This window comes from Coregonus lavaretus (genome assembly GCF_964263955.1).
Source record: "Coregonus lavaretus genome assembly, chromosome: 23".
In the NCBI taxonomy this organism is placed as follows: domain Eukaryota; kingdom Metazoa; phylum Chordata; class Actinopteri; order Salmoniformes; family Salmonidae; genus Coregonus; species Coregonus lavaretus.
This window is the reverse complement of record NC_140010.1, coordinates 39,251,822-39,279,256: the sequence shown is the minus strand read 5'-3', so window position 1 is coordinate 39,279,256 and position 27,435 is coordinate 39,251,822. Positions and strand designations below refer to the sequence as shown.

Below are 27,435 nucleotides of genomic sequence, written 5' to 3'. Positions count from 1 at the left end.
TCAATGATAAACTTCAACTATGAGGTACAATTCTGCAGCATTAACCGTAGCACTTCAGCTACGAGCTGAAATACAGTACTGTACATTAGGTCTGTCTCTCGTCTCTCTGTGACACTGATTCAAAACTGGGCCCTTTAAAAATGAGTAGTCTCTGGAGCAAACCGGATAGAACTGCCCCACATGCAGTTAAACTCACTAACCCCAACGTAGAGGTTATTCATGGATAGACAGAACAGACAGACAGTAGAGGTGTAGTGTGCTAGACAATTTTCTGGTCTTTCTAAGTTAGCCATGCAATCCATCTGGCTGCCCTCCAACCTCTCTGACTCACACACACACACACACACACACACACACACACACACACACACACACACACACACACACACACACACACACACACACACACACACACACACACACACACACACACACACACACACACAGTCTAACATGCACACACAGACAGACACACAGTCTCTCTCTCACACACACACACACACACACACACACACACACACACACACACACACACACACACACACACACACAGTCTAACATGCACACACAGACAGACACACGGTCTCTCTCTCACACACACACACACACAGACACGTGCTCATACACGGTCACACACACAAACACACTGTCCCCCAGGCCCCCTCCCCCCGCTCCATACACACACACACACACACACACACAGTCCACTCAGTCTCTTAGGCAGATCTGAAAACATTGACCTACATAAGAGCATGCACTGTCTTCTCTTCCGCCACAGACTTCTGCAGGATACACTGTGCTATTGCACACACACATACCGGTACACACACATTCCCTCTCAAACAGCATCTATGCACAGTGTACACTCTGCATCTACACACACACATTGAATCACACACCACATCATTAGATGCTCAACGGTGTGTTTGGATGTGGCTGTAAACAGTGCTGTATTCACCCTCCATTCTCCTCATTTGAGAGCATTAAAGAAAGCAAAGGGATAACAGTCGAACTGACGTCAGGGAAGTCTTTTTTTCAATGGAGCATCCTCCTTCATGCAGCTCGCCTGTGAATCACAACTGTTTGTGGAGGAATCTTATAATGAATAATCTTGTAGAGAATCAGACAAAAGCACAAACCAGATTATTTGATCAGGAATCGCAGCAGTTCTATGTGGAAATCCAGCACAAACCACAGGACTGCGCATAAATGCAATCAGTACCATAATGCCTGAAATGCTGTATGCATAGTACATTATGTTGAAGGACTTCTCAGTACTGTATGTTGCTTCATCCTAGTCCCCTAAGTATAAGGCTACTGTGTCATTCTCTTTTGTGTTATTTGTTTTCCTTCTTTCATCCTTCTTTCATCTTGATCCATTGAAGTCATTTATCAGAGCGACTAGATAGTGTGGCCCCTTCAGAGCTGTGTGTTTGTACTGTACGTTCCCCATGTGGGGGGGGGGGTAATGATGAAACTTGTGGTCGCAGTCATGACGCAACTATTACCACAAATACTAACAACCCTTTATAAGCAAAAAAAAAAACACCCAGACACAACCACCAGCCACCGTGAACGTCACTGTGCCACTATGCCATATTTGTCATTAACGCTACCCTATGTTCCTCTCGCAGAAGGCTGCCGGATCGCTTGTGAAGAATGATGAGCTCCAAAGAGGAAGAAACTCGGAGATTTTTCCAGTATGTTGAAGATAGCGGACTAAGAGCCTACAGCGGGCTGGTCTCTCAGAACCTGGACCACGCCATGAATGAGAGGAACAGGATTTACCTACAGGAGAAAAACGACAAGAAGAGAAAACAGGAAGAAGCCATAAAGAGGTAGGAGGCTTAAAATGCGTTCATACACCTACAGGATACTCTGGGCCGCAGACCTTTGATAAATAATACATACATACATGTCATGCTTGTCTATAGATGTGAGATGTTGCATCATACTCGTGTGAGGACTTAACATTACATGTAACAAAGCATCAAAGACAGTCATGCATCTTATAATACACCCCAAAACAAACACACACACAAACACTGCATGCTTGTCCAGTTATATATAGATCCACTTATACATTACATGCTTGTAAAGTCACAGGCTTAAGTTGTTGCTCTGTGCTGCTGATGCCACCGTCCTCTTACAATCACAGCTAACCTAAGCCTCCAAGACAGACAATGAAACTGGCCCAAACAAGCCCTTAGGGCACCCAGTCCAATCTTTCAAGGAGGCCTTCGGAGTTCCGCTCCCTTAAGCTGGGTGTACACTACGTGATTTTGGCCCCGATTTCGCTGTCCCAGACAAGTTTTTGCGATCGGAGACAAAATCCCATGTCGTTGCCTACTCGGGGAGCGCGGCCGTCACCGACGCTCTTTTAACGTGAACGGGTCAGAGATGGAATCTGAGGGCTACCGAGCCCGTCTTTGAGCAGTCCCAGACGTCCCGATATTTGGAAACGTTTGAATTTATCGGCACAAAATCTGCAATGCTCTTGTACTGTGAGATATGCAACGACAAGATTTGAGAACAGTGATCTGCAATAGCCAATGAGAGCTCTCCAGAGAAGGAGCCAGTAAGATGATGGTGTTGTATCGCATCACACAGAATGTGTACTCTCGAGCAGGAGCGATGACTCTGACAAGCTCTTTACACGCAATGTTATTACATTCAAAATGGATTGGCTAGATATTTCAACTCTGTATCGCAAGCATGAATGTCTGACTGAAAACGTTTATGAGGCTGCTTTGAGCCACAGCTCGTTCTAGCTATCTAATCACATCACATCCTTGTTTTAGCGAGACAGTGTAGTATTTTTATGGTGTGTGACCCCCGTCTGTGCACACCACTACGTTGGCAAGACAGAAACACAACAGGAAAGACTGTCATTTAATATGAGAGGCTCAGCGATGTTAGGATTTTAAAAGTCGTGTAGTGTTCCGCCCGGCATTATGGTGCGTCATTCTGATTTGGATCAAAGGCTTGTACTGCATTGGTCAAACTGTTGAGTTTCCATACACAACAGAGAGGAAAGGGTGCATGTACTCTATGTGGTTCTTGAGTGTGTGTGCACGGGTTGTGTGTGTGGGTCTTGAGTGTGTAACATGTCCTCAGTCCCTTCTGTTAAGAGCTCACAGTGTGTGTGTGTCCCGTAAGCTATTACCATAGCTTGGGGTTCCAGTGGGTCAGTGCGGGCCTCTCTACGGAGTAGAGTTAATTTGTCATTTACTGACTTATTTGGGACTTGTCCTTGGCTAGAGGTCGTCCCTGCCTGTTCCACTTGATGGAGAGTAGTTTTAAGGTAGCCTGGTCTCAGATCTGTTTGTGCCGTATAGCCAACCCTTATGGCCGTTGTTTGGCATGGCAACGGCAATAGGACTTGGCAAGGCAGCAGAAACAGATGACAACAACCATAGGAGCACAAACAGATCTGGGACCAGGCTAGATTTAGGGGGATTGTGCTCATAAAATTGATGGATGAGCCCACATTCACTATTGGACATGAATGCACTAAGTGTTTGTTTGGTTTAAGGTTGTTTTTAATGTAGGGCCAATCAACAGAACTATAGGCTATATTTGTTAGCTGGCTAATGATAGAAGAGTGGGCCAAAACTCAAAACCAGTCATACATAATGTGCATAATATTATTTACTAACTGAGAGTTTGTAATTTCAGTGGTCTGATACAGTGGTTACAAAAAGTTTTGTCTGATTCTGTACAAAGCATTGGAATTCGCATTGGAATAGTCAGTAGTGTCTTGCAAATGTTTGCATCCTCTTTCACCCTCTGTCCCGGTGAAAGTGAGGCAGAGGAGACTGGTTGTCCTGACTTGGGGATGTGTAGCGGCACCATGTGGCGAACAGGAAGTGGGCGCACAACGTGGGCAGCACGTGGAGACGGCGTGCTTTGGTTGTGTGTGAACAAGTAGGTGCTGTGGAGCAAATGTGTGGTTCACCCATAAAGGATGATAGCAGATGGATAGAGAGTTGCAGGCGTCTGGTTGTGTGCGCTTTCTAATGCTACATGCTAACAGTGGTAGCAGAGTTCCTCGACAGATTCTCTTTCTACATGGTGGCAAAGTCTCTGCAACATCTTCTAGGTCCAGGAAATATGTTCCAAAGCTGAACAGTCATCACTCTTTAAGCCTTGAATGGCATTGATTGCATTCACCTGTTAAGCTCTGCAAATGTTGTCGAGAGTGTCGAGTATGTGCAGTGCCTTAAAGCTTTGGCCATTTAGTGTCTTCTTCTGATAGTAAATCTGACTTCAACTACAGTTGACTCCTAATATTATAGTGGGTGTCAGCAGTGTATACATTTCCATTCGTTAACTGTACTAGTTCTCTGCACTTGCAATGTTTACACGCACAACACTGTTTATATTAGTAGCATTTATGAGCAAGGTCTATTTGAGCAACCAATAGTGCATGTTTTAAAGCACAAAATCCTAGGTCCTTCAGTCCTATGATGAAACGTTCTATGGAGTGCAGAACAAACTCATAGAACCTTTCACTCAAAAACATTGCAGCAAAAGTTACCTAGCACACCCGACAGCGAGTCTGAAGTCATCCTAACTTTGTACCCATTCCAAGGGAGGTGCTGCCTTGAGGAAAGTGGTATCTAGTGTCCTGATATCTCTCTATCCGTCTCTCAGCTGTTGTCAATGTAAAATATTAATACACAGAAGCTAGAGGAAGAGTATAAAAAATAGCTGGATTTTTGATGAGGCCTATAAGTAGGTCAATGAGATGACCCATTTTTACAGTAACTGATGGAGGGAGAGAGAGGCAAAAAGAGAGAGATTGGTAAGGAGAGAGGGAGAAATAGATATATACGAGAGAGAATGGGAGAGAGAGAACGAGGGAGAATGGGAGAGAGAGAGAGGAGAGGGAGGGGGAGAGAAAATAAACCTGTTAGAAAGAGATTAAGTGTGAAGAGCTCGCTAGCAGGAGATGTGTTCTGCCTGGTGACAGCTGGAACAGCCGCAGGCCAATCAGATCACCACGTTGGTTTGAGTGAGGAGGGTCTTCCTGCCTACACTGCTATCCCACTTGTGTTTCCATTGTATCTGAAGGAGTAGTTATTCACACACACAGGGATATACACACAACTGTTGTCGGGCAGTTCTGGTTCTGTGTCTACACTTGAGTCTCTGTGACTTGGAACGTGCAATATGTCACCAACAAACAAAATAATTGGGTTTATGTGTGAGGTTAACTGTAAGGGAAAAGTCTGTCCATGACACTCAGTGTGTGTTGTCACTTGCACACACGCACGCACGTGCGCACGCACACACACACTCACACACATGTATATGCACAGCAAACCTCACACACAAACTTAGTTCTGTTATTTTTTGGTGTGTTATTGGGCATTCAATGTCACATAGACTCAAGTAGCATACTGACACAGAGCCAGAACTGCCCGACGACAACCCTTCATCCAACTGTTCCATGTGCACCTGTGGTCTAAGTTCCAGCCAATCACTGGGCAAAGATCCTATAAATAACACACACATACACTCCACCAGTTACACACCTGGTGCACACAGTTCTGTATGTGTTTATGTTTATGAGTGCTTTCCTGCAGACACCTGTGTGTGAGCGAGCAGAGCTGAATTATTATTACGTATGATTATGATTACATTATTTTTGTCATTTCTGCAGAGTATACAAATTAAGTACCACCATGTTACAGTGAAGCCATATTTCCACATTGCATGGATAAAGTTGTTCTAATTCTAATGAAACGACAAATGATTATGAAATAGGCTAATGTTATGACATTATTATAATAATTTCTGCAGGGTTTATGAGTTAAGAGCAAAAACTACAACTCGTTACTTGATTTACTACACTGAAAACAATGAAGGTTCTTAAAGGGTTCTTCCTCAGCTGTTAAGGTTCCTTGGAGAACTCTTGGCCGATAAAGAACCTTTGAGTTAAGTGGAGGTTTCTTGACGTGACATCTACGGTTCTTCGGAATTCTAAAAGGTTCTTGAAATAATAATATGCCATTTAGCAGACGCTTTTTTTCCAAAGCCACTTACAGTCATGCGTGCATACATTTTTTTGTGTATGGGTGGTCTCGGGGATCGAACCCACTACCCTGGCGTTATAAGCGCCGTGCTCTACCAGCTGAGCTACAGAGCCTGCAGATGTGTCCCTTTTATAGCATACAGCAATTAACACTCAGTTGTGTAAAATAACCCCAGTGTTGGTGATGATAATCAAAGTTGAACCAAAACCATGCCAATCGTTATCGTATTTCCCAGCATGCTCTACTGCAGGTAGATTTTTTGAATTGTTTGTTTCAATATCTATGTTTTTGCATGTACATGATTGATTAATTAATCTTATTCTACTCAAATATAAATAACGTACATTTTTCTAAACTAATTCAATCTTTTACTTGTTCCACTTTAGATTGGCTCATATCTTAGTCTTCCTAACCCTGGCAGTCATTCTGTAAGCAAATGTTGACTATCCCCGCTCTTGCTGGATTCCAGTTGGAATTACACGCATAATGTGACTTTCAGGCCTGATGTGGCCTGTAAACCATGAGTTTCAGGCCACTGTATTAGGGTAAAACTAGGCCCTCAAAATAAGGCCTAATGAAATATGTATTATACTGTCCTAAATAATTATTATTTTATGATAACACAATCACTTAGGATTTTACTTGGTGAAGACCACAGGACTGAACATTTATGAACGCAACAACCATGTCACTAGCAAACACAGTCATGTGTGGTCTAAAATAAACTTGAAAGGCACCCTAGGAAATATGCAAATAAGGCTCAACAACAAGGTGTTGAGTGTATGTGGTTCTTCAAAGAACCATCCCATTTAAGGTTCTTCAGAGAGCCTAAAATGGTTCCCCTATGGCATCGCTCTGAATAACCGTGTTCGGTTTCAACTTGAACCTTGATTTTTAACAGTGAACATAGGGAAAACAATAACTCCTGCCATTCAGATACCATGGTTAGTGTGTTTTATGACAGAAAAAGAAGAATAGAAAAGTACCAAAGAGAGTGTTTGAAATGGGCACTGTCTTCTAGGCTACATAACATCAACAGTGCCAAGCTCCTCTGGGCACAAGGCACGACCAGGAATACACACTGAGAGCGGTGTGATTTTCCCTCCCTGGTCTTGAAAATGCCAGCTCAACGCTACCTCCATCATGGGCGTGACTGGCACGGTCTACTGCAGTGATTCATAACCTGAGGTCCTGGAACCCTCAGGTGGTGTGGGATAGGTTTGATAGCTGGAGGAGGGTAGGTGTCATATAGCTGTACACAAGGGAGGTCTACAGGTTAAAGGAAAGATTCACCCTATTTGAATGCTACATCTCTGAGCGATGTTCTATTGATTCCTGGGGTCATTTCATGTTTTCATGTGTATCTGAGCTATTGTCGTTCAAGCACGCAGAAATTCGGCCGGTATGACATAGCATTGTGATAAAGCCGCTCTCACTACACTGGAAGTTAATAGGAATATGACTTTTAGATCGCAAAAACGTCTATCATATATGTCAGATTTCAATACTGGCTGATATCTCAACGCGGGAGCCATTGATAATATTTTTGCAATATTCCTACCTCGAGAAAATTGTAATTTAACAGAGGGTCCACCACATATCTCCTATTTGTCTGCCTCTTCAGTCCAGGGTGCATTGAATGATGCCATTGCATGGCCGTTGTGAATGTCAGACTCCACTCTGCGAGGCACATCGTTCTGTAAGTTGAACATGGTGAGATTGTAGACGCCTAAATTGATAGTGCAGTTTGTTTAGGCGATTTTACAGCTAACTAGCTTCTTTACATGCTGATATTGACTTTGGTATTATTGTGTGTAACTACGTTTGGTAGCTAGCTACCTAGCTTGCTAGCCAGCCATCCCATAAAGAGAGCATTGCATTGTGCGTTTTGTAGTCGACTTGAACTGCAACAGATTTCCACAACGATTTTCACATGTTGCTACCAATCTTATTATAACAATAAAATGAAACATTTGTGTTATTTAACACTGTAAATTATAGGAATTAGTGGTTTTGGGTGGATTTTTCCTTCAAGAACTACAGATGGGAGTTTGGGACATGGGACCTGTAGTTTCTCATGTGTGCGTTTGTTGTGCTGAACTGGCCAGCTGCAGGCTTTGTGTCTGGTTTCCGTGGGTACCCTGTTGCTAGGCAATGTTAAGCCCCTGACCAATGAACCCAACCCTCCAAGCTCCTGCTGCTCAGCAGCTGGCTTGGAGTCAGTGGGAGTCAGCAAAGTCACACATGCACACACAAACACGCAAACATCCACCCACCCCCGCACACCCATGCATTCAAGCATTTGTACGCACACAATATCACAATAATCTTCCAACTTTGTATTTTGACTGACACATTGATTTAATGTATGGATAAACTCTTAGACTTAATTTCCATTATGTGGGCTAAACCATCAAAAGATACCAAAACACAGAAAAGCCATTGGGTTGGTTTTCCTATAACTAACTGATTTAGTGCAGATGATTGATTCCCCTCCATGATAGTAACTAGACAAAAACTGTTTAGAGTACTAACATATCAACATCACTGATTCTGTCCTATTGGTCTTGATAGGACATCCATTCTATGTTGTCCAAAACAACAGTTTTCTAACCTTTTCAAAGAGGCACTCTGCAACTGGAGTACTGTCCCCATCAGGGTTGAACTACATGGGGTTCAACTATCATCCACTGACATTGTGAAAACTCTGCATCGGTGCAATGAGGAGTTTGATTTGTACTTGAGCGCCAACAGAGAAAGATGTAGGGAGGAAGTGCATATTCAACACAGTGGATGATGCACAGTAGTTTGAATGGCCACTATGTGAGTGGGTGTGTGCATATGCAAAAAGTTCCGTAGTTGTGTGGCTGGAGAGATAATAATTGTTAGGCTATTTGTTTTTGTAGGGTTCAATTGATTTACAGGTACAGTGAGGAAAAAAAGTGTTTGATCCCCTGCTGATTTTGTACGTTTGCCCACTGACAAAGACATGATCAGTCTATAATTTTAATGGTAGGTTTATTTGAACAGTGAGAGACAGAATAACAACAAAAAAATCCAGAAAAACGCATGTCAAAAATGTTATAAATTGATTTGCATTTTAATGAGGGAAATAAGTATTTGACCCCTCTGCAAAACATGACTTAGTACTTGGTGGCAAAACCCTTGTTGGCAATCACAGAGGTCAGATGTTTCTTGTAGTTGGCTACCAGGTTTGCACACATCTCAGGAGGGATTTTGTTCCACTCCTCTTTGCAGATCTTCTCCAAGTCATTAAGGTTTCGAGGCTGATGGTTGGCAACTCAAACCTTCAGCTCCCTCCACAGATTTTCTATGGGATTAAGGTCTGGAGACTGGCTAGGCCACTCTAGGACCTTAATGTGCTTCTTCTTGAGCCACTCCTTTGTTGCCTTGGCTGTGTGTTTTGGGTCATTGTCATGCTGGAAAACCCATCCATGACCCATTTTCAATGCCCTGGCTGAGGGAATGAGGTTCTCACCCAAGATTTGACGGTACATGGCCCCGTCCATCGTCCCTTTGATGCGGTGAAGTTGTCCTGTCCCCTTAGCAGAAAAACACCCCCAACGCATAATGTTTCCACCTCCATGTTTGACGGTGGGGATGGTGTTCTTGGGGTCATAGGCAGCATTCCTCCTCCTCCAAACACGGTGAGTTGAGTTGATGCCAAAGAGCTCGATTCTGGTCTCATCTGACCACAACACTTTCACCCAGTTCTCCTCTGAATCGTTCAGATGTTCATTGGCAAACTTCAGTCGGGCCTGTATATGTGCTTTCTTGAGCAGGGGGACCTTGCGGGCGCTGCAGGATTTCAGTCCTTCACGGCGTAGTGTGTTACCAATTGTTTTCTTGGTGACTATGGTCACAGCTGCCTTAAGATCATTGACAATATCCTCCTGTGTAGTTCTGGGCTGATTCCTCACCGTTCTCATGATCATTGCAACTCCACGAGGAGAGATCTTGCATGGAGCCCCAGGCCGAGGGAGATTGACAGTTATTTTGTGTTTCTTCCATTTGCAAATAAACAAACCAACTGTTGTCACCTTCTCACCAAGCTGCTTGGTGATGATCTTGTAGCCCATTCCAGTCTTATGTAGGTCTACAATCTTGTCCCTGACATCCTTGGAGAGCTATTTGTTCTTGGCCATGGTGGAGAGTTTGGAATCTGATTGATTGATTGCTTCTGTGGACAGGTGTCTTTTCTACAAGTAACAAACTGAGATTAGGAGCACTCCCTTTAAGAGTGTGCTACTGATCTCAGCTCGTTACCTGTATAAAAGACACCTGGGAGCCAGAAATCTTTCTGATTGAGAGGGGGTCAAATACTTAATTCCCTCATTAAAATGCAAATACATTTATAACACGCATTTTGACATGCGTTTATCTGGATTTTTTTGTTGTTATTCTGTCTCTCACTGTTCAAATAAACCTACCATTAAAATTATAGACTGATCATTTCTTTGTCAGTGGGCAAACATACAAAATCAGCAGGGGATCAAATACTTTTTTCCCTCACTGTATGTAAATCAATTGAATGTATGTTTGCCCAAAAAAAAGTAGAAGGGTTGACCTTATACCACAATCAACACATTTTCGTATCTGACGATATCTGATGATATACAGTGCATTCGGAAAGTATTCAGACCCATTCCCTTTTTCCACATTTTGTTATGTTACAGCCTTATTCTACAATTGATTAAATTAATTGTTTTCCTCATCAAGCTACACACAATACTCCATTATGACAAAGTGGAAACAGGTTTGTAGAAATTGTTGCAAATTTCAAAAAAATAAAAAACAGAAATACCTTATTTACATAACTATTCATACCCTTTGCTATAAGACTCGAAATTGAGCTCAGGTGCATCCTGTTTACATTGATAATCCTTGAGATGTTTCTACAACTTGATTGGAGTCCAGCTGTGGTAAATTCAATTGATTGGACCTAATTTGGAAAGGCACACACGTGTCTATATAAGGTCCCACAGTTGACAGTGCATGTCAGAGCAAAAACCAAGCCATGAGGTCGAAGGAATTGTCCGTAGAGCTCCGAGACAGGATTGTGCGAGGCACAGATCTTGGGAAGGGTACCAAATCATTTCTGCAGCATTGAAGGTCCCCAAGAACACAGTGGCCTCCATCATTCTTAAATGGAAGAAGTTTGGAACCACCAAGACTCTTCCTAGTGCTGACTGCGCAATTGGGGGAGAAGGGCCTTGGTCAGAGAGGTGACCAAGAACCCGATGGTCACTCTGACAGAGCTCCAGAGTTCCTCTGTGGAGATGGGAGAACCTTCCAGAAGGACAACCATCTCTGTAGCACTGCACCAATCAGGCCTTTATGGTAGAGTGGCCAGACGGAAGACACTCCTCAGTAAAAGGCACATGACAGGCCACTTGGAGTTTGCCAAAAGACACCTAAAGACTCTCAGACCATGAGAAACAAGATTCTCTGGTCTGATGAAACCAAGATTGAACTCTTTGGCCTGAATGCCAAGCATCACGTCTGGAGGAACCCTGCCACCATCCCTATGGTGAAGCATGGTGGTGGCAGCATCATGCTGTGGGGATATTTTTCAGCGGCAGGGACTGGGAGAATAGTCAGGATCGAGGGAAAGATGAGTGGAGCAAAGTACAGAGAGATCCTTGATGAAATCCTGCTCCAGAGCGCTCAGGACCTCAGACTGGGGCGAAGGTTCACCTTCCAACAGGACAACGACCCTAAGCACACAGCCAAGACAAAACAGGAGTGACTTCGGGACAAGTCTCTGATTGTCCTTGAGTGGCCCAGCCAGAGCCCGATCGAACATCTCTGGAGAGACCTGAAAATAGCTGTGCAGCGACGCTCCCCATCCAAACTGGCAGAGCTTGAGAGGATCTGCAGAGAAGAATGGGAGAAACTCCCCAAATACAGGCATGTCATACTCAAGAAGACTCATGGCTGTAATTGCTGCCAAAGGTGCTTCAACAAAGTACTGAGTAAAGGGTCTGAATACTTATGTAAATGTGATATTTCAGCATTTGCAAACATTTTTAAAAACTGTTTTTGCTTTGCCATTCTGGGGTATTGTGTGTAAATTGATGAGGGGAAAAAACAATTTCATCCATTTCAGAATAAGGCTGTAACGTAACAAAATGTGGAAAAATTCTTTTTTTTGTCCACCACATCTCCAAACTGCATTTAAACTTTAGCCGTGACATCTTCTGTTTGCTGGTTACCTTTTAAATAAAAACAAATAAAAACAGTACTTGAAATGAAGCTAAAGTCACCACCATCTGGCAGTAAGAGAGTCAGAAATCAACTCTATAGTCCTGTGACTGTTAAAAGCCCCATCCTGCCACATGAACCACTCCATTCAGGCCAATCATCCGTGTTTTTAAAGAGTGATCGATGGTGGCTGGAGTGGGGGACTTCCATCGTGTCATTGTGTCTCTGAGGCTGGGAGCGCTGAGCTAACCGTGCCCAGGGTTAAACACAAATCAATGGCTACCCACAGAGAGATTCTCTCGGCTGAGTGGCACTAATGTGGCTCTCATTGTTGGTGCTTGCATCATTTGAGCCATCACAAAGAGACTAGTGCAAGCGGAAGCACACACACGTGCACAAACAAACATCAAAGTAGACCTCTGTGTGCTATTTTTGGTTCAAGTTCTTGTGAAAGGGCAGACCTCCAGAGGTGAGGGAAGGACTGATGTATCAGTGAGGTTTTAAGTTTTCTCATGCTCTTTATAGATGAATATTTGTCACAGTAACTTACTACAACTGTTTGAATGAAAGATTGATCGATTTATTGTTTATCATTTCTGGATCAATCATTTTGGATTTGAAAGCAATACATTTCAGCTTTATAGTGTTCAGTGCGGTTACATTTGTTTGTTTTTTAATATGCCATTTAGCAGACACTTTTATCCAAAGCGACTTACAGTCATGTGTGCATACATTTTTACGTATGGGTGGTCCCGGGGATCGAACCCACTACCCTGGCGTTACAAGCGCCATGCTCTACCAATTGAGCTACAGTTTTTCCATCCATAATAAATTGTTTCTACAGTTGAAGTCGGAAGTTTACATACACCTTAGCCAAATACACTTAAACTCAGTTTTCCACAATTCCTGACATTTAATCCTAGTAAAAATGTCCTGTCTTAGGTCAGTTTGGATCACCACTTTAATTTAAGAATGTGAAATATCAGAATAATAGTAGAGAGAATTATTTATTTCAGCTTTTATTTCTTTCATCACATTCCCAGTCAGAAGTTTACATACACTCAATTAGTATTTGGTAGCATTGCCTTTAAAATGTTTAACTTGGGTCAAATGTTTCGGGTAGCCTTCCACAAGCTTCCCACAATAAGTTGGGTGAATTTTGGCCCATTCCTCCTGACAGAGCTGGTGTAACTGAATCAGGTTAGTAGGCCTCCTTGCTCGCACACGCTTTTTCAGTTCTGCCCACACATTTTCTATAGGATTGAGGTCAGGGCTTTGTGATGGCCGCTCCAATACCTTGACTTTGCTGTCCTTAAGCCATTTTGCCCCAACTTTGGAAGTATGCTTGTGGTCATTGTCCATTTGGAAGACCCATTTGCGACCAAGCTTTAACTTCCTGACTGATGTCTTGAGATGTTGCTTCAATATATCCACATAATTTTCCTTCCTCATGATGCCATCTATTTTGTGAAGTGCACCAGTCCCTCCTGCAGCAAAGCACCCCCACAGCATGATGCTGCCACCCCCGTGCTTCACGGTTGGGATGGTGTATTTCGGCTTGCAAGCGACCCCTTTTTTCCTCCAAACATAATGATGGTCATTATGGCCAAACAGTTATATTTTTGTTTAATCAGACCAGAGGACATTTCTCCAAAAAGTACGATCTTTGTCCCCATGTGCAGTTGCAAACCGTAGTCTGGCTTTTATATGGCGGTTTTGGAGCAGTGGCTTCTTCCTTGCTGAGCGGCCTTTCAGGTTATGTCGATATAGAACTCTTTTTACTGTGGATATAGATACTTTTGTACCTGTTTCCTCCAGCATCTTCACAAGGTCCTTTGCTGTTGTTCTGGGATTGATTTGCACTTTTCGCACCAAAGTATGTTAATCTCTAGGAGACAGAACGCGTCTCCTTGCTGAGCGGTATGACGGCTGCGTGGTTCCATGTTGTTTATACTTGCGTACTATTGTTTGTACAGATGAACGTGGTACCTTCAGGCGTTCGGAAATTGCTCCCAAGGATGAACCAGACTTGTGGAGGTCTACAATTTTCTTTCTGAGGTCTTGGCTGATTTTGTTTAGATTTTCCCATGATGTCAAGCAAAGAGGCACTGAGTTTGAAGGTAGGCCTAGAAATACATCCACAGGTACACCTCCAATTGACTCAAATTATGTCAATTAGCCTATCCGAAGCTTCTAAAGCGTGACATCATTTTCTGGAATTTTCCAAGCTGTTTAAAGGCACAGTCAACTTAGTGCATGTAAACGTCTGACCCACTGGAATTGTGATACAGTGAATTATAAGTGAAATAATATGTCTGTAAACAATTGTTGGAAAAATTACTTGTGTCATGCACAAAGTAGATGTCCTAACCGACTTGCCAAAACTATAGTTTGTTAACAAGAAATTTGTGGAGTGTTTGAAAAGCGAGTTTTAATGACTCCAACCTAAGTGTATGTAAACTTCCGACTTCAACTGTATATCAAATGTAAAGATAGTTCTGCATACCGTCATGCGTTATGACACGAGCACCTATACTATCAGATTCCAGATCAGTCGTCATATATCATAACATAAACATTTCTCTCTCTCTCTCTCTCTCTCTCTCTCTCTCTCTCTCTCTCTCTCTCTCTCTCTCTCTCTCTCTCTCTCTCTCTCTCTCTCTCAGGACGGGTGAAGAGGTGGTGACTGAGGTGAAGCTCCTGCGCATGGGCTCCATGACAATGCCGCCCCCCCCGGAGCGTATGCCCGTGCCCCCCTATCTTGCTTGCGGGCCGGGCTTCACCGTGCGCTCCCAGTCCCTACACTCGGTGGGCGGGGGCAGTAATGGCGGCGGGGAGGAGGAGGTGGGCAGCCCCACCTCCCGCAAGCTGCCCCCGCCCAAACCCAGGAGGGACCCGGCTACCAAGCTGAGCATTTCCTCTGAGACAGTGGACCACAGCCCCACCTTGGTCTGCAGGGGCTGCAGGGCCAATCCGGACAGTTGTGATGGTAAGTATGGAACTGCATGGCTAGCTAAGCAAACATAGCCTGTAATTCAACGTAGCCAAGGCAACATAGCCTGTAATTCAACGTAGCCAAGGCAACATAGCCTGCAATTCAACGTAGCCAAGGCAACATAGCCTGCAATTCAACGTAGCCAAGGCAACATAGCCTGCAATTCAACGTAGCCAAGGCAACATAGCTTGCAATTCAACGTAGCCAAGGCAACATAGCCTGCAATTGAACGTAGCCAAGGCAACATAGCCTGCAATTCAACGTAGTCAAGGCAACATAGCCTGCAATTCAACGTAGCCAAGACAACATAGCCTGCAATTCAACGTAGCCAAGGCAACATAGCCTGCAATTCAACGTAGCCAAGGCAACATAGCCTGCAATTCAACGTAGCCAAGGCAACATAGCCTGTAATTCAACGTAGCCAAGGCAACATAGCCTGCAATTCAACGTAGCCAAGGCAACATAGCCTGTAATTCAACGTAGCCAAGGCAACATAGGCCTAGTACACACCTATGAAAAAATACTACCCATTGCACAACTACACAAACACACAAGACCATTATGCAACAACGAACAATTACGGAAAAACACAACACAACTATGAAAAACACTGCTGCGTACACATACCACACAGCTAAGAAAACAAACTACAGGACAACACACAACTATACCAACATTACGGAGAAACACTACACCACAATATGCACTGGGTGGTGTACGTGTGACAGCACTGTACAGCATTCCTGTCTGACATTACATAACACCACCACACTCCATTTGTCTGAAGCATGCGATCTCAGAGGGCTGGGCTGTAAACGAATTACAAGCCAGAGTGCAGTGAGTGTACATGAGGTTGAGTGCAGCAATGCGGATGAACTCCATAACAAACCAAACATAGGCTTCTAGTGAGTGAGGCTCTGCTTGGTCATTCAATTCCACTGCTCCTGCCGTTTATATAGGCCTACATGTACAGTATGTCAGCCCAGTCGGCCAATGTTTGCCACTATTACTGCATGGTGGACGTGCGTGCAAACTTTCTTTTCATCATACTTTCTCCTCCCCACACGGACATGTTGCAGTGTTAGATTCCACCCCCCCCCCCCCGCTCATCTTAGTCTTGGGATTTCACCACATGAGGCTGCTGAGGTCTCACGACTCATAATAATAGACGAACCGGAGCAAATGGAATGGTATCAAACACCTGGAAACCATGTGTTTGATGTATTTGATACCATTCCTCCAGTCATTAACATGAGCACGTTCTCCCCAATTAAGGTGCCACCAACCTGACTCTACTAACTCATTCAGGCTTGAGGAGGTTAGAAGGGTGCGTGCGAAGTGACCGGTCTCATTTTTGATGTGCTGTCGAAAGCTAACCGTTTGGAAAATGCCTCCCCACAGCATGTGCAACATACAGTATCTGCGTTCTACAGTGTCTGCTCATCCGTTTTCTCCTTAAAACCCACAAAGACCCAGTTTACATTTCGCAAGAGAATGTGCTCCAAGAATGGTCACATCCGGAGAGATCTGATCTTGATGTCCTGGTGTGACTCATTTAGCCTATGTGATCAGCTCTAGCATGAATCCTCACCAGGTAGACAAAAGTGATCCGCTCTGCGCCTGTTGTGAGCAAAAGTGTCAGAGGTCACTGCAAGTCGTTGTTGCATGCAATTGGCAATTCACCGGAATTTTATAATAACAGCAGATATCAAAGGAAAACAGATGAATGAAATGAATGATGGAAGCAGGACACATTGGGAAAAATATGATTACTGTAATAGAAAATGTAAATAGAGACAAGGTAATGAATGGATGGACATTCAACCATCTCTAATCAGATATGATTTGTTTTTACTTGATTCATTATAAAAGCAGTAGTGTGGCCTTCTGGTTACTGGAATGGAAACTAATAGAGCATAAGAACCATAAATCACTGTTCAGCTGTAGACCTATATCATATAGCATGAAAACAACAAAATACTTTGACAGAACAAAGAACACCTGCTAAGCAAGGAAACAACAAGTGCTGCAAAAAATGAAGAAATTAACAGGCTATTAAAGTCTTATAGTCTTAAAGGGCTGTGAGAAACTTAAAGGGGAATATACAACCGCATTTGACTGCGTTGCAGTTTGACGTGTGTGCCAATGTGATGGTTGGTTAGGGAGTTGCCCTGGTTGCCTCAGATTGGAGGGGATCACTGTATGCACACAGATCTTCCTCTGCACCACGGCAACCATCCCACAGAAACAAGACCCCCGTAGCCCGGCCAATCAGAACAGCAGCAGGCAGAGAGAGCCAATGAGGCGGCAGCAACGGTTGAGCTCTAAGGCGTCCTGGCCAATCGCCGTCGGAGTGTGGGGGTGTCCATCACAGAAAGCAGGGTTGTTGCGTGAGCCGGAGCAGGCTTTGCGCCGAGCAGGGGGGAGGGGCCAGTCGGAAGCAGAATTCATTCAGGAGGAGCGATTGACCTAGATTCCTTTTCCCCCAGGAGGACAGGGGGTGTGGGTAAACACATCCGCTACGGGGGAGGGGGCGAGAGAGCGGGCGAAGGGAGGCGGGGGAGGATGAACTCATCATCTGTTCGTGAAACAGATCTCAAGATCCACCATGCAACCCAGTTAGTGTAATGATAATAATAACAGGCCACGTATCCGTTGCGGAGACACAAATTACACAAAGCCACTTCTACAATTGAAACACACACACACACACACACACACACACACACACACACACACACACACACACACACACACACACACACACACACACACACACACACACACACACACACACTGGACCACAGCTGACTGTGCTCAAATTTCCTATTATCATCCGGTTGAGAAAATGGTAATGATAAATAAAGACCTGTTGAATTTACAACCTGTGTTTTAATGTGCACTTGTTGGAGGAAAACAACATATTTGCCCTTTACCTGTGTGTGTAGTAGGGAGAGATTTAAGTTCAGAGACTATGAATGTTAATATGTTGAGGTTGGGTTGAGGTTATGGGTGTACTGTGTATGAAAGATTTCAAAGGGATGAATGGTGTGTGTGTGTGTGTGTGTGTGTCGTGATGGAGGTGGTGAGTCATAGAGAGGAGCATGCGACTGGACCATCTGGCGTCTGAATTATTAAAGGTGTAAAATCTGCAGTTTGAAGGAAACATGTTCCATCTTTCATCTGACCAACGGGAAAAAGGGACACACTAATACACTAATTGACCTAGAAATACACCCTCTCCCTGCACTACAATATACTATAACCAGAACATATCTAGCCTAAAGGAACACCTGTCTCTATATGGCTGTGATATACAAGATCCAAATGGATTCACTGCAATGCTACGTCATACCAACCTGAAAAAACCCACACAGTTTGACCCAGATACACTTAACTACTACACTACCGTATATCTGACCTAAAAACATGAGGTTGAACTGTCTCTACATGTAGTCATACATTATATGAAATATGTGATATCTATTAGCTGAATAAATTAGCTGAATACAATTATATATAGATATATATTATTTATACAGTACCAGTCAAAAGTTTGGACACACCTTCTCATTCAAGGGTTTTTCTATATTTTCACTATTTTCTACATTGTAGAATAATAGTGAAGACATCACAACTATGAAATAACACATATGGAATCATGTAGTAACCAAAAAACTGTTAAACAAATCAAAATATATTGTAGATTTTTTTTAGATCCTTTGCCTTGATGACAGCTTTGCACACTCTTGGCATTCTCTCAACCAGCTTCACCTGGAATGCTTTTCCAACAATCTTAAGGAGTTCCCACATTCTGAGTACTTGTTGGCTGCTTTTCCTTCACTGTGCGGTCCAACTCAATCCAAACCATCACAATTGTTTTGAGGTCGGGTGATTGTGGAGGCCAGGTCATCTGATGCAGCACTCCATCAATCTCCTTCTTGGTCAAATAGCCCTTACAGCCTGGAGGTGTGTTGGGTCATTGTCCTGTTGAAAACCAAATGATAGTCCCACTAAGCGCCTACCATGGGATGGCGTACCAATGGGATGGCGTATCGATTCAGAATGCTGTGGTAGCCATGCTGGTTAAGTGTGCCTTGAATTCTAAATACATCACAGACAGTGTCACCAGCAAAGCACCTCCACACCATCACACCTCCTCCTCCATGCTTCACAGTGTGAACCACACATGCGGAGATCATCCGTTCACCTACTCTGCATCTCACAAAGACACGGCGGTTGGAAACAAAATTCTCAAATTTGGACTCATCACTGCCAAAGGACAGATTTCCAACGGTCTAATGTCCATCGCTCGTGTTTCTTGGCCCAAGCAAGTCTCTTCTTATTATTGGTGTTGTTTAGTAGTGGTTTCTTTGCAGCAATTCGACCATGAAGGCCTGATTCAAGCAGTCTCCTCTGAACAGTTGATGTTGAGATGTGTCTGTTACTTGAACTCTGTGAAGCGTTTATTTGGGCTGCAATTTCTGAGGCTGGTAACTATAATGAACCTCTGCAGCAGAGGTAACTCTGGGTCTTCCTTTCCTGTGGCAGTCCTCATGAGAGCCAGTTTCATCATAGCGCTTTATGGTTTTTGTGACTGTACTTGAAGAAACTTTAAAAGTTCTTGAAATTTTCCGTATTGACTGACCTTCATATCTTAAAGTAATGATGGACTATCATTTCTCTTTGCTTATTTGAGCTGTTCTTGCCATAATATCGACTTGGTCTTTTACCAAATAGGGTTATCTTCTGTATACCAACCTTACCTTGTCACAACACAACTGATTGGCTCAAATGCATTAAGAAGGAAATGAATTCCATAAATTAACTTTTAAGAAGGCACACCTGTTAATTTAAATTCATTCCAGGTGACTACCTCATGAAGCTGGTTGAGAGAATGCCAAGAGTGTGCAAAGCTATCATCAAGGCAAAGGCTGGCTACTTTGAAGAATCTCAAATATAAAATATATTTTGATTTGTTTAACACTTTTTTGGTTCATACATGATGTGTTATTTCATAGTTGTGATGTCTTCACTATTATTCTACAATGTAGAAAATAGTAAAAATAAAGAAAACCCCTGGAATGAGTAGGTGTGTCCAAAGTTTTGACTGGTACTGTATATATTTTATACATCCGAGTCAATAAATTTTTTTCAGCTATTGCAACCTACATCCGACCCAAAGACATGTAACACGTAATAATACAGTAATGGTTTACTATAATTTCACGTTTTGTTTTTCTGCTCCTTCAGCGCCACAAGGCTGCGGTGAAGACTGCAAGAGGGTCCCTCCCCCCAAACCCAGGAGGAACCCCAACACCCAGCTGAGCACCTCCTTCGATGAGTCCTACATCAGGAAGCACGGAGGCTCCAAGGGTCACTCCCCCTCTGCGGAGCGCGAGCGCAACCCCTCGCCGCCGAGCGACGAGAGCCCCAGCCACCACTCTGACTCGGATGAGCCCGTCTACATCGAGATGGGTGCCAGTGTTGGGGGCGGGGGGCAAACAGAGGCACCCAAGAGTGAGGACGAGGAGCCGGACGAGTCGGTGTACGAGGAGATGAAATACCCCCTCCTGGATGATATGGACTACCGCTGGGACCCCCCGGGATGCCGCTCCGCCTGCCCCACCCCGGCGCCACTGGACCCCGAGCCCCTCAGCCGCTGCTCCACCCCGCGCAACATCCCCCTCTGCGACATCCCCGCGCCCTTCCCCAACCTGCTCACCCACCGGCCGCCCCTCCTGGTGTTCCCCCCTGCGCCGGCCCAGTGCTCGCCAAACTCGGACGAGTCCCCACTCACCCCTCTGGATGCACTGACAAAACTGCCCATGATGGACAACTCCGGTGCCTACAGCAAGTCGCCCACCTCCTCTTCTGAGCCCCCCTCGGCACACCTACGCCGTGAGCTGACCGCCACGCCCACCCTGACCGTGTCGGGTCGCTCGTCGGCCCCGCCCCTGCCCTGCACCCTTTACAAGTCCTCGGCCTCCTCAGCCCATGGCTATCAGCGCAGCCACTCAGCCTGCCCCTCGCCCGTCAGCATGGGCCGCTGCCTAACGCCCCTCAGCCTGATGCGTGCGCCACCCTTCGATAACCCCATTCCCTTCCCAGGCGGGCTGCCACGCAGCGCCTCTGCCACGCCCCACGGAAAGGGCTCGCCCCCCCAGGACTGCATTGCCGGGGGCAGGCTGCATGGGTCAATGCAGAACGTGTCGACGGGGCGCTCACGCACACCGACCAGCCCCCTGGACGAGCTGACCAACCTGTTCACCGCCGGCAGGAACATGATGAAGAAGAATGCCAGCGGGAGGAAGTCCAAGGAGCCCGGGGAGAGTGAGTGTCAATCATTCAGTCAATCAATCAGTCAATCAATGCATGACATGATCTATTTGTCAATCTAGTTACAGAATCAGTCAATATCAACATAGAGGTAACAAAATAGTTCCTCCACAGGTATCCACTATCCAGTCTGATCCAAACTGACTGCAGTGCCATAACCCACACAGTGTAACATTGACATGTTGTTGACACATTGACGCACAAACTACAGCAATGGTTCAAGCTTTTTTGTGAAGTTAGTTATTAGTGGTCTCATCAGTGTCATGTTAATATAAACCCCTTTTCATCTGGTAAAGCAACTTCCAATCCCGCTAAATTAGGAGATACTGCTGCTGATGTTTGCTGTGGGTGTTTGTGGGTCTTTGCAAGCATTTCCTTCGTGAGCCCGTTTAATCTATGCCCACCAAACGTAGACTGATACAGATCATATGATTTAATCTGGCCGGATTAGGGAGTAAAGCGGTCAGCATGCCTCTCAAACCCTGCAATGGTATTAAGCCACCGCACAGCATTACTCTTAAATATGTAAACATCATGTTTAAACACAGGAGGCCAATGCGTCCAGTGCAGGACGTTGCCAAAATTACACGAATGGTGAATCCAGATAGTTACCCAACTCCGGAGATTAACACATTTCTATAAAACTTCAGAACCGGTTTTCCGTATTCATACTTCGTCGACCATCCTGTGATCTGTATATTCAGCCATTATATTTCTCCTAGTTACCGACCCCTGTTGAGACATGGCCTGAAACTTCAAGGAATAAAATATGAATTTGTGTTTGAAACCATATACAATACTGTATTGCAAATTGTAAAGGAGTAAATGGTGTGTAGGTATTCAAGACTTGTGTTCCTTAATTGTGGTCACAAGAGCAGTGAAGTGTGTTAATGGGTTTTTATCAGATTGGTTGATGATTTTGAGAGAGATCTAACATAGCAACTAACTCCATGGGAGAATTCCCACTGGTTGAGTGTATTTGAACCCATATAGGGCTATACATCAAAAATGACTGGGCACGTGTCAATCTGCACTTAACTCCGAGAGCTTCATAGCAACCACCAACTCCAAACCAGTCATAGCAACAGAAGAAGGAGCCTCTCTTATTTGCAGCATCCCTCCCAGTGGGGAAGTGGGCCAATCGCAGCGCAGGTCACACCAGCTTCCAACTGATCATGTGCAGCAGCAGCAGCAGGCTTCCTGAGAGACAACCAAGGCTTTTACACCTGATCAGAGAGTTCTATTCCTCTCTTGGCCCAATCAGCTAGTAAAGATTGAAACAAGGGAAACAGCTTCACAGTCACCAATCAGGAGAGAGAAAGAAGCCGTTGCTGACTTCCTGGAATTGTAACACCACAATCTTCTCTGACTGTAGGAAATATTGGTTGGTGGTTCTGGCAAATGTTTGCATCTCGCCTTTTATGCAAATTCTGTGTATTTCTTGGTTGTAATTGGCCTGTGGGATTATTTGTTGGCTCTGTCCTCTTCATGCATATGCAGTAATGTCTTATTGATGCACAGTTCTGTGTTGTCCTTTAGCCCAATAGAGAGAGACAAGTAGAGAGAGATAGAACATTACAATTGTCAAATAGGCCTACTGCATTGTTTTAGAAATATTTCACCAAATATGACAGATTAAAACAGCAAATAAATGTGTGAAATAAGAATGCATTGAAAATGGTTACTGAGCCTTTACCTACCCATTTATACTAGTATCTATGCAATTCACATCCTGGATGTCTCCATGACATCTGTCAAATGAAACAACAGCATTTCCCAGAAATTCAGGCAAAATGACCTCATCTCATGCCAATGGTTCATTGCGCCCACAGCGCATGGGTGACACCAAGTGTCCGTATAGCGTTAGTGCAGTGCTTTAATAAAAAATTTAATCTTTATATAGGCTATGTTTACTAGTTATTTTGTGTTGAAGTAACAGAATATACTACTAACTAATTGGTAGGGACATGCAGGAACTTGGTATTTTAAGGTATTTGACTGTGTTTCTCCTAGGAAATAACAGGAGATACCACTAGGCATAACTAATAACTAGGGACTTGAAGAAACTTGGTATTTTACAGTGTCTGACTGTGTTTCTGCTCTGTTACAGCCGAGTCCAAGAGTAAGCCTAACAGCGACTCCAGACGTGACGGAAAGGAGCGGCACAGTCACAGCAAGGAGTCCAAACGGGAGAGCAAGGAGTCCAAACGGGAGAGCAAGGAGTCCAAACGGGAGAGCAAGGAGTCCAAACGGGAGAGCAAGGAACGTGGCAAAGAGTCTTCTTCTCACAGACGCGACGCCAAGGACAGGGGCTGTAGCAGTGTTGAACCCCTGCCTATGAAACGGGACAGCAGAGACCGCGGTTGTAGTAGTGTGGAGCCCTTACCTATGACAAGAGACAGCAAAGACAGGGGTTGCACTAGTATTGAGCCCCCGCCTGTCAGACGGGACAGCAAAGACAGGGGCTACAATAACATAGAACTGATGCCTAGGCGCAATAGCAAAGACAGAAGTGTCCACGGCATGGAGCCTTTACCACGGCAGGACAGTAAAGACTCTCCCCGGAATGGTGTGGAGTCCAGACATGACAGCATAGAAAGGCTCAACCACCAGAACCCACCGGATCTTCTACCCAGGCAAGATAGCAAAGACCGAACCAGGAACGAAATGGATTCGAGACATGACAGCAAAGAACAAATGGATCAGCCACCAGAGCTCCTACCCAGACAAAATTGCAAAGATTCACCCAGAAATGGCCTTGAGTGCAGACGTAATAGCAAAGACCGAGACAGGGCGAGCTACGGCCTGGAGTCTAGACAAGAGGGCAAAGAACGAAGTTACAATGGAATGGAGCCCTTACCCCAACAGGACATCAAAGAGTCAGCCAGAAATGGCCTTGAGGCCAGGCGTGACAGCAAGGACAGAAGCTGCAATGGCTCAGAGCTGCCTCCCCGGCGCGATAGCTACGGCAAGAGTGCCAATGGGGTAGATCCTAGGCGCGACAAAGACCGGGTGGGTTACAGCGCAGAAGTTTTACCCAGGCGTGATAGCAGAGATAGGGGGACCTACAGCGTTGAGCAATCAAAAGCACAAGAGAGGAACTGTGTATCAGGGCAACAATCATTGACGGCCACACCAACTCGGCACGGAAGACCTGCTGGCAGTCCGCCAATGATGTTGGGAACTGGCAATACAGGTGAGGATAGCCTAATTGAAATTGCACATACAGCTCAACATAACTTGTGGTAAATTATTTACACGCACTAAACATGTCCTCATCATACACAATTATCTGCAAAGTTTAGAGAGATGCTATACTGTTAATTGCAATAACATGTAAGTAGCGTATCCATAATCAAACAATTTGAACATTCTCTGACTCGGTTGCATGGGTAACTAAAATGTACATACAACCAAGGTTATTACTGATAAGTTATTGGCATAAAATAAACTTGCTAAAGTAAACTATATACACAGTACATTACTGACCCACTGTCAAAGATAGTTTAAAGCAAAGTTGTCAGGACTGTGTGTGTCCTGCTGAGGTAGCCTGGTGGTTGGAGCATTGGGCCAGTAACCTTGTTTGAATACTCGAGGTGACAAATCTGTCAATGTGCCCTTGAGAAAGGCACTTAACCCTAATTTGCTCCAGAGCCACCGTACGACTATGGCTGACCCTGTAAAACAGGGGTGTCAAACTCATTCCACGGAGGGCTGAGTGTCTGCGGGTTTTCAGTTAAGACCTAGACAACCAGGTGAGGGGAGTTCCTTACTAATTAGTGACCTTAATTCATCAATCAAGTACAAGGGTGGAGCGAAAACCCGCAGAAACTCGGCCCTCCGTGGAATGAGTTTGACACGTGCTGTAAAACAACACATTTCACTGCACCTATCCGTGTGTGACAATAAAACATATTTTGAGTGCGCTTGTTAGCTAGCTTGCTAGGCTAATTTAGTCAGGATATTGACTGTCACCTTGGCTGTCAGTTGAAGACATTGAATTAATTATTAGGATATTTAAAGTTTGAAAATTAAAAGAATAAACACCATTTTACACTTTTCAAACGAAATAAGCAACTTACCTAGGCCAACTTTTCTCATCAAGTTGCAGTCTCAAACTCAAGAAAGTTGATTTTCTCTGGTTTTGGCGGAAATACTTAGATAATCACACTGCGCGCGCCCTTGACCAGGTGCAGGTGCTCTTTTGAAACACACTGTAGCCGACATAGCTAGTAGCCTAGGCTACCCGACATAAAATAAAATATGACTCCAAGTGTTATCTTATAGACAAGACGTAAAACATGGTGAGAGAACTACAAAGTAGCCTACACTATTTATTCTGGTACTGAAAGATGGCAATGGATATCAATTAATGTGGTGGTGATTGGTAAGGGTTTGAGATTGTGTTTAGGCTTGCAACTGTGTATTGCTACACCATAACTTTCTGTTTTGTTGCATGTAAACCATTAAAAGATTGAGCTAAATGTATTAATATAAATGCATTTGTCCCTTTTTATAGAGCTGAAACCAGCACTTCCGAAGTATGGCCGCTCCTCCTCCGCCCCAGTTACACCCTCTCCCTTGGGGACCCCACAGAGGCAAGCACCAGAGGCACAGGTAATTCGATGAGATAGGCCCCTACTGCAGACCTGGATCAATATCTATTCGTTTTCTTTGATTCTTGAGATGTGCTTGATTTACTTTCCCTGGTTGCCTACTGCTCTTCTCCCCAGGTGCCCCAGATGCCGTGGATGTGTGGGGACAGCACCATGCTGGAGCAGATCGAGAGGAAACGCACCCTCTGCATGGAGATCCGCTCCAGGCAGCGGCACCCAGACAGGAACCTGTGCAAGCAGAAGAGCAACGGGGCCAAAAAGATTCAGCCGCCCCCCTACCCCACACAGACCACTGTGTTCTGGGACACAGCCATCTGACTATAACCAATTATTAACTATAACCCACTTGGCCCCACGCCCAACCCCCATCTAGACTTTGTGCCTACTGATTGGCCTACTCCGCATCACGGGGGTCAGGGGCAGCCAATAAGAGCAGGGAGGGGATCGCTGATGTCAAAGGACAAATGGTGGTTACCATAGCAATATTTCCGCTTGTTCAGGTTGTAATGTTTTCTCGTCATCAATGGTGATATTTGATATTTTTCTATTTCAAGTGACTCCATGTAATATACTTAGTATGAATAGATATTTTCTAAACAAAAAGGGATAAAGCAGCAAAAACTAAGTAGATGTAGAGCAATCCAGTGTTTTTATTTAAGTTTTTGTTTTGGTATTTTACATTTTAAAGCATAATCTATCACGCATAATTATTTATGCCAAATGCTCAATGAATTTCCAGTGCTCTAAGCACTCTTTTGAATGGAGGATATTCTGACTGTCAACACTGCCACTGTTGTAGGTTGAAGAGTTCAGTTGACATAGGTTTCTATCAGAGCCAAAATATTTAGATCTAAATACATGGCTCTGGTTGCCTTTAGCCCTTGGGCCAATGTGTTCTAGAATGTACAATACTTAGTCCTAGAACAGGTCAGGAATCTTGTGCTTCAGTTTGTACGTTTACAAGCTGTGTAGTCAGTCAGAGCCTTTGACAAGGATTTATTTGTTATGAGATGGGGTTGGCTAGCATGTATATAGTACACAACACTAAGATAGAAACAAGGGTGGGTCAGGGAGATAAACCTAAGGACAAACCTATTATCCCAAACCAGCCAAAGCCTGCTGAGGTAAAATTGTGGGTGGGTTTGCATTTTGCAAGGGTTGGTTATCTAATATGGGTTGGTGGCAATAGCTGGCACAGGTCAGCTCTCCTACTCTGCCA

The 27,435-nt window shown here is 44.4% G+C and overlaps 1 protein-coding gene across 1 annotated transcript; it reads left to right on the top strand.

The window, feature by feature from the left end:
* Positions 1-1,659: 1,659 nt before the first annotated feature.
* On the top strand, positions 1,660-26,534 carry LOC311150523 (neuronal tyrosine-phosphorylated phosphoinositide-3-kinase adapter 2-like; the record flags this gene model as incomplete). The annotated part of the gene is made up of 6 exons (XM_084188007.1): positions 1,660-1,838; positions 14,933-15,255; positions 20,515-21,594; positions 23,711-24,796; positions 26,120-26,217; positions 26,334-26,534. 6 exons carry the CDS (start codon positions 1,660-1,662, stop codon positions 26,532-26,534), a joined length of 2,967 nt encoding a protein of 988 aa, XP_084044133.1.
* Positions 26,535-27,435: the final 901 nt, after the last annotated feature.